The sequence below is a fragment of the Myxine glutinosa genome, chromosome 12, assembly GCF_964187855.1.
Source record: "Myxine glutinosa chromosome 12, kmMyxGlut1.1, whole genome shotgun sequence".
Taxonomy (NCBI): Eukaryota; Metazoa; Chordata; class Myxini; order Myxiniformes; family Myxinidae; genus Myxine; species Myxine glutinosa.
In genome coordinates, this window is record NC_136272.1 from 18,259,355 (window position 1) to 18,273,137 (window position 13,783).

At 45.7% G+C, this 13,783-nt stretch overlaps 1 protein-coding gene across 1 annotated transcript in view; it reads right to left on the reverse strand.

Annotated features, from left to right (window-relative positions):
* The window catches only part of LOC137438154 (A disintegrin and metalloproteinase with thrombospondin motifs 9), a 247,825-nt gene that overhangs the window by 32,420 nt on the left and 201,622 nt on the right, over nucleotides 1-13,783 (reverse strand). The window contains exons 31-34 of the mRNA XM_078766532.1: nucleotides 4,246-4,440; nucleotides 3,912-4,041; nucleotides 3,671-3,765; nucleotides 3,475-3,569 (exon numbers count right to left, since the gene is read on the reverse strand). Coding sequence (XP_078622658.1) covers nucleotides 3,475-3,569; nucleotides 3,671-3,765; nucleotides 3,912-4,041; nucleotides 4,246-4,440 — 515 coding nt within the window. The remainder of the gene's footprint in view (nucleotides 1-3,474; nucleotides 3,570-3,670; nucleotides 3,766-3,911; nucleotides 4,042-4,245; nucleotides 4,441-13,783) is intronic.

Sequence of the window (13,783 nt, forward strand, 5' to 3'; positions counted from 1 at the left end):
CTCCCATCCCCATTGTCTAAGGGTTCGGGAATGCCTCCCATCCATCTGTTCGTTCAACTCTTCGCTCGGTCATTACTGACAATTAAACTCCATCCAAACTCATACCGGCAACCGAATCCAATATTATAGTAACAACTAGAACGCCACTCAGTAGAGCGCATACTCCCACCGTGGGTCAAGTTGGAGCCCTATCTTCCAATGGTAAAAAAATTCCCAATTTTTTTTCCTGGATCCGGAATAATATCCTGAGCTTCACCAAAAACGAATCAATTCTTCCTTATCCCAAGGGCAATCATCCCACCAACTTTCATCCATATCCGTTCAGAACTTTTCCAGATATCTTGTTCACAAACACACGAACACACACACACACACACAGACGGACACGATCAATGCATTACTCCCTGGCGCGAGTAATTAATCTTATTAGCAACAATCCTCTGGGTTGACCGACTTGCTTTCTTGCACCTCTACATTCATCATACAGGACAACGCCTTTTCAAGCACGTTGCATACTGTCCAGGAAGCTGAGTGCCGTGTCACTCAATGTACGTACTGTACAGAGGAACATTTGCGCGTGAGGAGGTTGGGGTGGGGGGATTCGGGGTCTGGCCATTTCCACTGCGTGCGAAAAAGGAGGGGCAGGGGAGACCTGGGAGCTCCCACAGTGGCAATGGGATTTTCCTCCGGCTGCATCCTGGGAACCGCCCCCTTCAAGCGTGCACCAATGGGGAAAGGCTTTGCACATCCTGAAGATGCTCGCATGGACTGTAGTCGCTTGGAAGCGACGCCCTGCAAGGCAAGAATGAAGTCTGTCTGCCCTTTTGTTTCTTGTTCCTTTGCATGTTTTTGCTGTAAATCCATGCCCTATGCCTTTGATATTGCCTGGTGATTATAAATAGCTTGAATAATGTGCTTTCCACTTTTGCTTTGTAAATAAATTAATCGTTGTGCATTTTCCATCTTCTTCGTTCTCATACTTTCATCCATTGATTCGAGATAAAGATGTACGTAGAGGATAGCCGGGAATTCTGCCCCACTGTTTCACTTTGGTAGTGCTTAGTCAGCGTTCATTCATGGTTTGCTCAGCTTTAGTAGTGATAGTAGTTGAAAGATGGGTGAATGCTGAGGGCACAGTCCTTAGCTGAGGTTATTGGGTCACCAACAGGTAACATGATATAAAGGGGAGGGGATCCTGTTAGATCCCATTATCCCAACTGTTACGTGCTCCTCCCCGACCCCCTGGTCACGGTGTACCTCCGAGCCCCGAGAGGAGTCACGGCAGAAAAATGTGTTATTCTGTATGTCAAAGATCAATGGAGAAGCCACCCAACTGTTACTCACAAACAAATATTGTATTAAGATCACACAAGAATAACAGTACAACAATAATAGTAATCAAAAGTACAATCAATAGGTCCTATGATGGCACCATCAGTTTTGTGATATATAACTCACTGTGCTCCAAGTGAGTGAAACAAGAACATCCCCAATGTCTTTTATTCCCGGCTTCAAGCCCAAAGTTGATTCGCTCCAGCGATCGCCAGAACGATGTCCAATCGAGACCAGAATCCCGTGCGGATGGCAAGTACAGTCACACAGCCCCAAAGCTGCACAAAGGCGCCCTCTAGGCGACTGGGAAATCACACCCTCGGGTATGGACTTTCACGGCTCACACTCGGCGAACCGCAAATTAATCTTCAAAAGCCACGGTGCACACACACACACCAGATACGTCCAAAAGCGGTGAAAACGGCTGACGAAGCAAAGAAACCTTGCTTGACGCGCGGAGCGTGCGAGTCAAAATGGCCGACGACCCGTGCTTGAGACGTAATGGCCCGGCGATAATTCTCCTCAGAATCCACCACCAAAAACCGGACACGCAGGTTGATCGGTCACAGCGATGACAACTCTGTCGCAAGGATCCCTTTCCCGGGAACCCAAAAGTTCACTCGTGACTCTTGCTCGCCAACGTTCGCTCCAGACCACAAGTAGCTCGGCTCCTTCTTGTCCGACTCACTTGCTCCGCCCTCTTTCTTTCTCTTCCTCTTCGTCGTCCGGTTCCCGATCCGGTTTCCTGTTTCTTTTAACATTAACTTTTTTACCTTTTGAAAACAGTTCATGAACAATAAACCTTTTGAAAACAATAATAGTACATGGAATCAGAAATATTTACAGTGGATGAAAACCACCATAACGGAAGTGACGAATCTGTAACACTTCCCCCCCTCAAGAAAGAAAGTTTGAACACAGTGAAAACTTTCTTTGCAGGCAAAAGACGAATCCGTAACACAACTGACTTCCGGGGTTGCTTAGCAACCCGTAGGGCTGTGGAGTTATCCGTGGCCTGGTGTCCTCAGGTCCGGAGGTCAGGGAGCAGGCCTGAGGAACCCCTTCGTGGTAACCTCTGAACCCTGGTGCCGTACCAATGTTAAAAGTAGAGTAGATTCAGATTTCTTGAGATTCATTCATTTGTATGAAACAATTGGCTGCTGGATGCATCACCTTTACGGAGGGCATGGCTTTGTTGCTCGCTTTTTCTTCTTTTATTGGCCTAATTCCTCATTTCTTCTTTCAACATGTTATTTATTCCACAAATTGAGTACAAATTGAGTATCAGCTCTCTGGTAATTGGGGCACTGCATCAGCAGCACTAACCCGCTTCCAGAAAAATGATGCAACCAGCAGCCACTGTGCTAGAAATCTGCACCATGCCACCCTTTCACCACATTTCAAATCGATATCGTCATTTGGGTCATGTGGTAAGGTAGAGTAAGGTGGGGAAAGATGTCCCTGTCGAGAAGGGTGGAACATGATGGATACTCCCTGTGGAGCTTGAACAAAATTGAATCGGCTTGTTCTTGTCACCTACCCAACTCATCCATCAAGTTTCGTCCGAATCCGTCCACAACTTTTTGAGATATCCTGCTATATGTCGTTTTTGGCCCAATCTCCAATGGTGAAGAATCACTTAAACAATTAAATAATTCTCGTATCCGAATCCATATTCAGATATTCACCAAAATCTAATCATTTCATCCTTGTCACATACACTACATCTCTGCCAAATTTCGTCCAAATCCGTCCACAACTTTTTGTGATATTTTGTTCACAGACAGACAGACAGACAGAGACAGGGGTGAAAACATAACCTCCATCCATCCACCTTTGGTGGCCGAGTTAAACAGGGGTGACAACACAACTTCTGTTCACCTTCGGTGGTGGAGGTAAAAAGTAAAGCAGTTGTGTCCAACATCTATTAGAGCCTTGCAGTATTATTGTCTTTAGGACTTGAGGGATAGCGCCACCTGACCAATCAAAACATCTAATATCTAGATATTCAAAGAGGAAGTAAGCAATGAATGCTGTCCATTTTTCACAAGATCTCAGGGTGCCTTACGAAAAAAAAGAATAAAACGAATTAGCAAAAAACAACAAATTGGCTTGCAATAGGAAGGACAAGGCTATGGTTACCTGAAGCCAAACACTTCAGAGTAGTTCTCAGCCTCTCCACCTGTCAGTGTCAGGTATTCGGTCGGTGAATGAGACTCCATGTCAGCGCAGTGGATCTGCAGCAGCAGCATCAACGTCTCAATCCGCATGGAGTTGTAAATAGTCCGTCAAAATATTACAAGCTCCCACAAGCTGAAGAGGCCTGGTACAAACACACCTTGATCATGGAAGCACCAATTAGCAGCAGGAAGTCCCCATCAACGTGCACCCTGTGGAGGTTTTGGACATCCGAACAGCTCGTCGGCACATCACCTGCAAGTAAGCCACGTTCTAAGATGGTGTATTTCAGTGAAATAAAATTAAAATTCAGGTACAAAACTTGTGCATGTGTGTGTTGGTAGACAGAACGATCAGGACATAAGATATACAAGACATCACCCTGACACGTTGAAGCTCACATGGCATTTGGGAACAAGGCTGCCGATTGGTTGGTCTCTCGCCTGCAACGCATTTCTCACTGATGTCACCCTGCAGTGTGCGACACTGGATGGACCTCCTCCTGTGTCCATGACCACATGTCACAGAACACTGACACACACACACACACGCCCACCAGTCAGCCAGCTCTTTGTTCATCACTCAGTAATCCACATACCCAACTGAGTCTTGAAGATAGTTTTTAAAAAATGTATAACACTCATCTCAAACAACCAAAGAGTCAGCTGCCAATGATTGACTGTGGTCAGACAACTATGAAGCCAAAGAACATTGACCGGTGCAGGAAGGACTCACCGGGCTCCATGCACCAAGATACCATTGTGGAGTTTCAGCGCAGTGCATAAGATCACATGGCTGAGTGTCTGGAGGTGGGGGTGTCGGACACGATGAGGCTGGCTGTTGCCCATATGGAAAGGCCACGGCACCATCATAGCCTTCCGCACAGAACAGCAGACGGTACTGGTAGCCACGTCCACAGGACACTGAACACTGGGAATCGACAAATAAATCTTTCATGCAGGAAAAAAAGGCCTGGTGGCCTCGCTAAAATCTTACGCTGATTACAGAAAATCAGCAAATAAATATTTAATGCAGGAAAAAAAAGGCCTGGTGGCCTCGCTAAAATCTTACGCTGATTACAGAAAATCAACAAATAAATATTTAATGCAGGAAAAAAAAGGCCTGGTGGCCTCGCTAAAATCTTACGCTGATTACAGAAAATCAACAAATAAATATTTAATGCAGGAAAAAAGGCCTGGTGGCCTCGCTAAAATCTTACGCTGATCACAGAAAATCAGCAAATAAATATTTAATGCAGGAAAAAAAAGGCCTGGTGGCCTCGCTAAAATCTTACGCTGATTACAGAAAATCAACAAATAAATATTTCATGCAGGAAAAAAAAGGCCTGGTGGCCTCGCTAAAATCTTACGCTGATTACAGAAAATCAACAAATAAATATTTAATGCAGGAAAAAAGGCCTGGTGGCCTCGCTAAAATCTTACGCTGATTACAGAAAATCAACAAATAAATATTTAATGCAGGAAAAAGGCCTGGTGGCCTCGCTAAAATCTCACGCTGATCACAGAAAATCAGCAAATAAATATTTAATGTAGGAAAAAAGGCCTGGTGGCCTCGCTAAAATCTTACGCTGATTACAGAAAATCAACAAATAAATATTTAATGTAGGAAAAAAGGCCTGGTGGCCTCGCTAAAATCTCTCGCTGATCACAGGAAATCAATAAATAAATATTTAATGCAGGAAAAAAAAGGCCTGGTGGCCTCGCTAAAATCTTACGTTGATTACAGAAAATCAACAAATAAATATTTAATGCAGGAAAAAAAAGGCCTGGTGGCCTCGCTAAAATCTTACGCTGATTACAGAAAATCAACAAATAAATATTTAATGCAGGAAAAAAGGCCTGGTGGCCTCGCTAAAATCTTACGCTGATTACAGAAAATCAACAAATAAATATTTAATGCAGGAAAAAAGGCCAAGTGGCCTCGCTAAAATCTCACGCTGATCACAGGAAATCAATAAATAAATATTTAATGCAGGAAAAAACGCCTCGTGGCCTCGCTAAAATCTTACGCTGATTACAGAAAATCAACAAATAAATATTTAATGCAGGAAAAAAAAGGCCTGGTGGCCTCGCTAAAATCTTACGCTGATTACAGAAAATCAACAAATAAATATTTAATGCAGGAAAAAAGGCCAAGTGGCCTCGCTAAAATCTCACGCTGATCACAGGAAATCAATAAATAAATATTTAATGCAGGAAAAAACGCCTCGTGGCCTCACTAAAATCTCACGCTGATATTATGTTTTCAAAGGGGCGCCACAGCACTGATATCCAGTAAATATTGACTTGACAATTTGACACCATTTTCCTCATTAGAAGACAAGTATTTATAACGTGAGTAAATATGGTGGAAATATTTTGACACACACATTCTCCCATATGCTCCGTACGTGCCACTTCTCTCACCTCCAATCTCCTGCCAAATGTCTTTCCCTTCTCTTTCCATTCCTGCCACATTCTGCTACCGACCCACTCTCTCTCTCCTATCATCCTCACTTCCTTTTCTAAATCTTCATTTTCTCATTTTAGCCAAAACCCTCTCTACCTTGATGCATATGTGAGAAATGTAGAAGAAAGAACTGGTCATTCTTGTGAAGGCTCGGGTCAATAGACAGTTATGAGCTATCGATCTTCCCTCTCCTTTTGTTCTTCTTACTTTCCCTCACTTCTCTCTTCTCTTCTGCCTTCCTTTTCCTCTTTTCTCTCCTCCCTTTTCTCTCTCCTCTATTTCATCCCTCTTTATTTTATTTGAATTTTTATTGATTTTTTATTTTTTTAACATATTTTAATACATATTTTTATTCACTTATTATTATTTATCATTTCATAGTATTTATTATTTGTACTATTTATTCATTGTTTTTATTCAATAGCAGAGTACCTACCCTACGGGAAATCTTGTTCCAAGCGTGCAACACATTTTTCTGCCATCGGATATTTTCTGCTGACACAACTACTTTGACTTGGATTTCTTGCTGATTTCCTTTGGTAATATTACTCTTGCTGATTTCTGTTCAACTTAGGTGTCCTTGGTTTTTGAGGCATCTCAATTTCCACCCCGCCCCCCCCAAAAAAATCAAACGTCACCCTAGCTAACAATACCCACGACCAACCCACACCCCACTCTTTCCCCTCTCCTCCCCCATCCCCTCACAATCCCCCATCAGCCATCACCCTAGCTAAGAATACCCATGACTGCCCCACACCCCTCTCCCAACTCCACCACCCCTCAAAATCTCCCATCAACCATCACCTTAGCTAACAATACCCATGACTGCCCCACCTCCCTCACCCAACTCCACCACCCCTCACATTCCCCCCGTCAGCCATCACCCTAGCTAACAATACCCATGACTGCCCCACACCCCTCACCCAACTCCACCACCCCTCACATTCCCCCATCAGCCATCACCCTAGCTAACAATACCCATGACTGCCCCACACCCCTCACCCAACTCCACCACCCCTCACATTCCCCATCAACCATCACCTTAGCTAACAATACCTATGACCACCCCACACCCCTTACCCCACCACCCCTCACAATCCCCCATCAACCATCACCCTAGCTAACAATACCCACAACCTCAACATCCCCCCAACCCCCACTCCAGCATCCCCTCACAATCCCCCATCAACTGTCACCCTAGCTAACAATACCTTATGACCACCGCAAATTCTCCCCCCTCCCCCACTTCATCATCCCCAATCAGTATCAGAATCGGAGCTCGCAATGAGCCGTTTCTCGATGTACCGTCACCTGCAGGATCACGATGAGTCCACGATGTGATGTCACTGGCAATCTCGAAAATCGACAGTCTTGGGGTTTTTTCGGCACTTTGTGATTGGCAAATAAAAAAAATTCCCTTCAAATTAGACCATGATTAATGATAGCCAATGGTTTTCAGGAAAAAAAATTGCATTTGGGTTCCCATTTAAGGGTCTTTTGGTCTTCAGGGTCTTTTCAGTATTTTGGGTCTTGATGGTCTTTTGGGTCTTTTCAGTCTTTGGGGTCTTTTCAGTCTTTGGGGTCTTTTCAGTTTTTGTGGTCTTTTCATTCCTTGGAGTTTTTTGGGACTTTAAGGATCTTTGGGATCTTTTCAGTCTTTGGGGTATTTTCGGTCTTCAGGGTATTTTGGGTATTTGGGGTCCATTGGGTGTTTTAGGTCTTTAAGGGTCTTCAGGGTATTTTTGTCTTTTTGGTATTTTGGGTCTTCAAGGATCTTTGGGATATTTTGGGTCTTTAAGGGTCTTTGGAGTGTTTTGTGTCTTCAGGGTCTTTTGGGTCATCTTGGTCTTTTGGGTCTTCAGGGTCTTTAAGGGACTTCGGGGTATTTAGGGTCTTCAGGGTCTTTTGGTTATCTTGGATCTTTGGGGTCTTTAAGGGTCTTTGGGGTATTTTGGGTCTTTAAGGGTATTTGGAGTATTTTGGGTCTTCAGTGTCTTTTGGGTCCTCTAGATCTTTGGGGTCTTTAAGGGTCTTCATGGTCTTTTAGATCTTCAGGGTCTTTTGGGTCTTTGTGGTATTTTGGGTCTTTGGGGTCCATTGGGTCTTTTCAGTCTTTTAGATCTTTGGGGTATTTTAGGTCTTTGGGGTCTTTTAGATATTTTGGGTCTTTGGGGTCCATTGGGTTTTCGGGGTCTTTTCAGTCTTTTTAGTCTTTGGGTAGATTCACTATTCTATTATAATTAAAGTACTATTCTTTATTATATACCACTCGTATATTCTTTATTATGCAAGGTGTCTGTAAAGTCACTGTGCACTGGATTATTTTTATTATATTTATTTGTTTATTATATTTACACAAGAAAACCTCGTATCTGTCTTAAATAATAAAATCAAACGAGTTAAATGCATGTATTAACTCCAACTGTGGTCATTTTCAGCATTTATTATAAAGATGTTGTATTAATGTTGTAGTTGTATTAATTAAATAAATTACCTTCTACTGCACAGTGACTTTACAGACACGCTGCATATACGGAATTTATACATATATATTTATTTATTTATTTATATATATATATATATACTGTATATATATATATATATATATATATATATATATATATATATATATATATATATATATATTTTTTTTTTTTTATATATATATATATATATATATATATATATATATATATATATATATATATATATATATATATATATATATATATATATATATATATATGTATATATATATATAGATATATATATATATATATATATATATTGTTACAGTTGCGATTTAGATGTTACTTTGGGCCGAGCGGATGGTCCACCGCAACCATTACAGGATCCCCAATTGGCCCGACTCCCCCAACGTTGACCAGATCGCACCACAGATATTCAATCGGGAAACCTCTAAAGCGACCGAATGCAAAGAGGAAAACGAAGGCAAAGAAAGGTTTGGAAATACTACTAAATTTATTTACTATTCATACACAATACACAATACACATAAGCAAAAAGACAGCAGTCACGTTTATTTACAAGCACATGAGACGCAGGTGACACAGTGAAAATACTAGCTTATACAGACTTATTGTTACTACCCAGAGACAAGACAAAGGACAGACTACGAGCACACTTACACGGGGAATGATGATAGGGATGGCAGGTGGGTGGCTGGTGGATGGCTAGCGGGATAGGGAGGTCCAACTAGTTCTGCAGCTGATCGACTCGTGGGCAGCCGCCGCTCCTTCGCGGCCCTGCTCCAAACTGCCGTCCAGGCCTCACGCTGCTGTGGCTGCAGTTTCGGCGGCTCCAGCTGCAGCAAATGCAGTTTCAGTGGCTCGAGCTGCAGCAAGTGCAGTTTCGGTGGCTCGAGCTGCAGTGAGTGCAGTTTCGGTGGCTCGAGCTGCAGTTCAACCCTGGACTTCTTCTCGTCTCTCTGTCGTCAAAGCTCAACTCTCGTGGGGGCGTCTCTCATGGGTTCTATATAGCCCCACCCTTGAACCTTTGCGAACCTCCCCGATCGCTCTTCCTCCGCCCTCTCAGACCAAACCCCTCGTGCTCGGTTGGTTGATCGGGGCTGGCTCACTCCTCCCCTCTATGACGAGGTGGAGACACGCCTTTCTTCCCCAACCCTGCCTCGTGGTCAATGGCGGATGAAGGGAAAACCGCCCAACATGCAGTTGGCAATGCAAATTGCAATTGACGAAAAGGGGGGAATGGAAGTGTTGGGAGTGGGAATGAAGGGAATCTATCTCTTTCACTGGTGCAATGGAGTACTTCAATTAAAGGGAGACACAGCCTTACCCTAAAACACAGAATAAGATATAACTATCGAACAGGGGTATTCTATTATTGGCTGACGTGTATGCTTGTGGACTAATTATGGGATGCCCTTTGACCTTTACACAGCTCCGGAGGCAGGGGGCGCAGAAGAACAATAATAATAATAATAAAGCACACAATCAAAAAAATATATACAGTCCTCATATCCGCAACACTGCACCCTCCTCCTCTTAGGCACATCCCGGGCCTACAACTTTTATTTAGTGTGACACGTAGGTGTAGTTCCCTCTACTTTTAAGTTGACCCTGAGTGCGACAGTTTTAAAACATAAATAAATGTGTCCCGCTGCTCCATTGCACCCTGCCTAACAGACTTACGCCCACAGTTAACCGAATTGCGGAATTGTCTTCAAACTATACACTGACGGTGGGGAGCATTATTTACAATGACGCTATTTTTATTGACAAAACAACCCAGGACCTGTGATTGTTCTTTCTGGGGGGGAGACAGTCTGCTCTGCATCAATGCACCATGAAAGCACCCAAAAACGCACCAATACACCCCCAAGCACCAATCGGTGCAGTCACCATTGTTCAAGATAATAAAACCAACAACCCCTAACCCTGCAGGTGATCTCTTGCTCTTCGGCTCCCTCTGCTGGTTATTATTATTTGTTCTTCCAGATGTTGTCTTTCTTTCATTTTCTTACTGGCGGCCTATTTGCAATAAAGTGTGCCCAACGTGTCCATTTTATTTTCTTTATTTATGGCCCACAGGGCCGACTACGTGTGGTTCACCTGTGGGGCATCGGTGCCCTGTGGCCAAGGTCCGCCAGCAAGATTTCGGGCCCTCATGGCCGGTTCCAGCAGAGGGGCCATGCCCCAACCCATGGGGTCCATCAGTGGTGCTCGGCCACAGACATGTGGTCCATAATGTGGTGCATCGATGCAGACAGCTGGTTCTGAGAGTTCCGGGCGCACAATGGCCGACTCACGCACGCTCCCCTCGGCGCCCCATAGCGCACAGGTCATGTGGGAGACAAAAGGGGGACAAGAGAAATGAGCGAGGGGTAAGGTCACAAGGGTACACGTCAATAAGGCAATGCAAGGCGAAATGCGTACGGAGAGCGAAATGAGAAAGCTCGTCCCTACCGTACGTCACCCCCCTGTCACCTACACTACCCTTGCCCTTACCCCATATGTACAAAATCTACACATTACCAATCCGTCGCTAATGTCTCGTCTCCCCATATTTCTCCAATACCAAATTCGTCACCACAATCCCTCTAACCAAAATTTGCCATCACCCAATTCATCATCAATCCTCATAAGGAGGAAGAGATGGAACAACAAAGCACAATGTCACACCCACGTCATGATGCGTCTCACATTCCAAACATCTGCACAATAAAATAACAAAACATGGCATGGTGTGGAGTACCTGTCACCTCAGGTGAGTGGATGCAGATGGTGCGAGGAGACTCCAATCCTAACTATCCTCTAAATGACCTTAACACACTTTACACTACCCGGGGTCTCTCCCTGCCAATCCATTGGCCAACTTACACTATGGGTTCTAAAAACCAATTCCCATTGACCAAACTGTGGTGCTTCTCAATTTGGGGTCTCACTCCCCCGATTCATCTCCCGGTGCCCTCGCACAATTTCTGGGCTGCGACGTGTAGCTCTCCCAGCAGGTCTACCCACCTGCACACCTCCACCACTGTAGTTGCCACCCGAGTTTACCTAGCTCCTCACCCTAACCTAACTAACTGGGGAAGACCCCTCCTGGCTCTGTCACCCCACTCGGTGCCCTCTGGCACTGGGCTACCCGGGTCCGTCCTCCGGATCCTCGGGCCCCATCCACAACAACTACTACCGGCTCCCAGAGCCCACCTGTGGCCTCACCTGGCCGACATCCTCACAGTGGTGGAGTGCCCAAACCAACTACACACACTAACAGGCTACACGCCCAGCCATTTCCACAACACTAATGCACCCATCCAAACATCATTCTTCCACTCGCACCACAGATGCCAATATCCAACCACAATTTACCTATACCCTCTACCTAACGCTTACACTACCCGCCCCGGGTATTCGTGATGGGGGTCCATCCTTCCCCCATTCACACCTTCGCACCATCCACTCCACTCCATAGTTTCCACCATACTCACTCCACGACCATCCATCCCAATACGCCATATATCCCATACCATTTATTCCACACAACCATTCTCCATACCTGTTGTTGCACACCTGTGCACTCATACCTGGTGCCACCTGCACCCTCCTTTCTTCATGGACCATTTGGTCATCACAATACACAATCACCACTACTATCACTCAAACACTGCTCCACACACCTGTTCAGTTGCACACCTGTGCAATCACACCTGTTCAATTCTCAACCACACGGCATCATCTCATCTAACTACTCCCCTCTGAAACTTGCGCTTCCCAGTCGTCCCTTTAGACTATTGCGCTCCCACGTCATTATCATCCACGCTAATCTACCTGCGTCCCCACTACAGGTATCCTTGTCACTAACTAACCTTAACGTCACCTAATGTCATCTTCTAGGTCCCTACACACGATATCCTAACCCACCCGGGCTAGTTTTCACTGCCATCAACCCCATAATCTAGTGCTCCTTTGCCCCCCCTCGCCGTGAGGGATGGTGGATTGCCCATCCCACCACATCGGGGAGGTCCCACTATCAATTTTGCTCGTCCAAATTCCAACCAATTCAAAAATTTCCCATTTACTGCCAATTCTACCCACTATTATAAATTTCGTATCAAATCACTACCATCATCATCACAGTCCGCTATATCCTAGCCTCGGTGCGTCATGACATCATTAAACTCGGTTCGTAAAGCCGAGCAATGAATTTGGGTGGTTTGGTCGCCTGCAGGTTGAATCCGTCCGGCTTTCCGTTCAAGGGAGGTGGTTTGGTTGGACCGAGGTTCCACGCACCATCTCGGCGCGGCACCTTGCGGTCCCGGGCCCGATGGCTCAATCTCCCCCGGTCGGTACCCCGTCCCCACGAGGGGGCACCGTACCGCTTCCTCCCACTCGCCCTTGAACCGGACCGGTCGCCTCGCCCGCCAAGGCCCGGACTCGACCGTGCGGAGCGGGGCCAAGCCCGAATCGGCAACGACGCTTCGAAGAGAAACGACGCAGCTTTGATCCGCACCGGGCCTCGCATCCAACAAAGCATGCCGCGCCCCGAGTGCTCGCATCGGCTATCCGTCGCTCTAACCGCTAACCCGGTTACCGTCGATGCTTCACCTGCATGCTCACACGCATACGCTACCCCTTTCACCCTCACAAAACCCGGCGTTCCAACGCCGTCCGTACATTCCACCAACGCACTCCCTGTTACAAACCACACCTCTCGCGCACACTCTTGCGCACACTCGCCGCTCGCACACCTCGGTCCACACCTCTCCTCCGTTACGTCCTCCGTAACACTCACCATGGGCGTGCACTCTGGCATCCACCCACTAACGCGTTCACATGGGCTCTCCCACACTCGCGCTACCACCAATTCAGGTGTGCTTTCTCGCACACGTTCCACCACCACCTTACTCTCCGTGTCACACTCACCCTCGCACGTACACTCCATATTGCTCTCACTCCCTGTGTCACACCCCGTACACACCGACGTGCATTCTCGCTCGCACTCGGTTTCACTCCCACACTTTATAACACACCCACTCGCCGATGCACACTTTTTCCTCACACGCGTGCCATTTTTACTCACACGGGACCCTTCACCAACGCACGGGTGCCATATCGATCCCAATCGCGCGACAATTCTTTTGTCGCTAAACATCCTTTTACAAAATCTCCCAGCACAATACACAGCACGTCTCACCTTCGGGGTTCTTCTTCCTCCCTGCACCAAAACCTGCAAACTCTTTATTTGGTTAGTGCGTACATAATCATGATTTGAGCAGGGACTTTGCACATTTTCCATTTCTCCCTGCAATTCCCGGGCTACC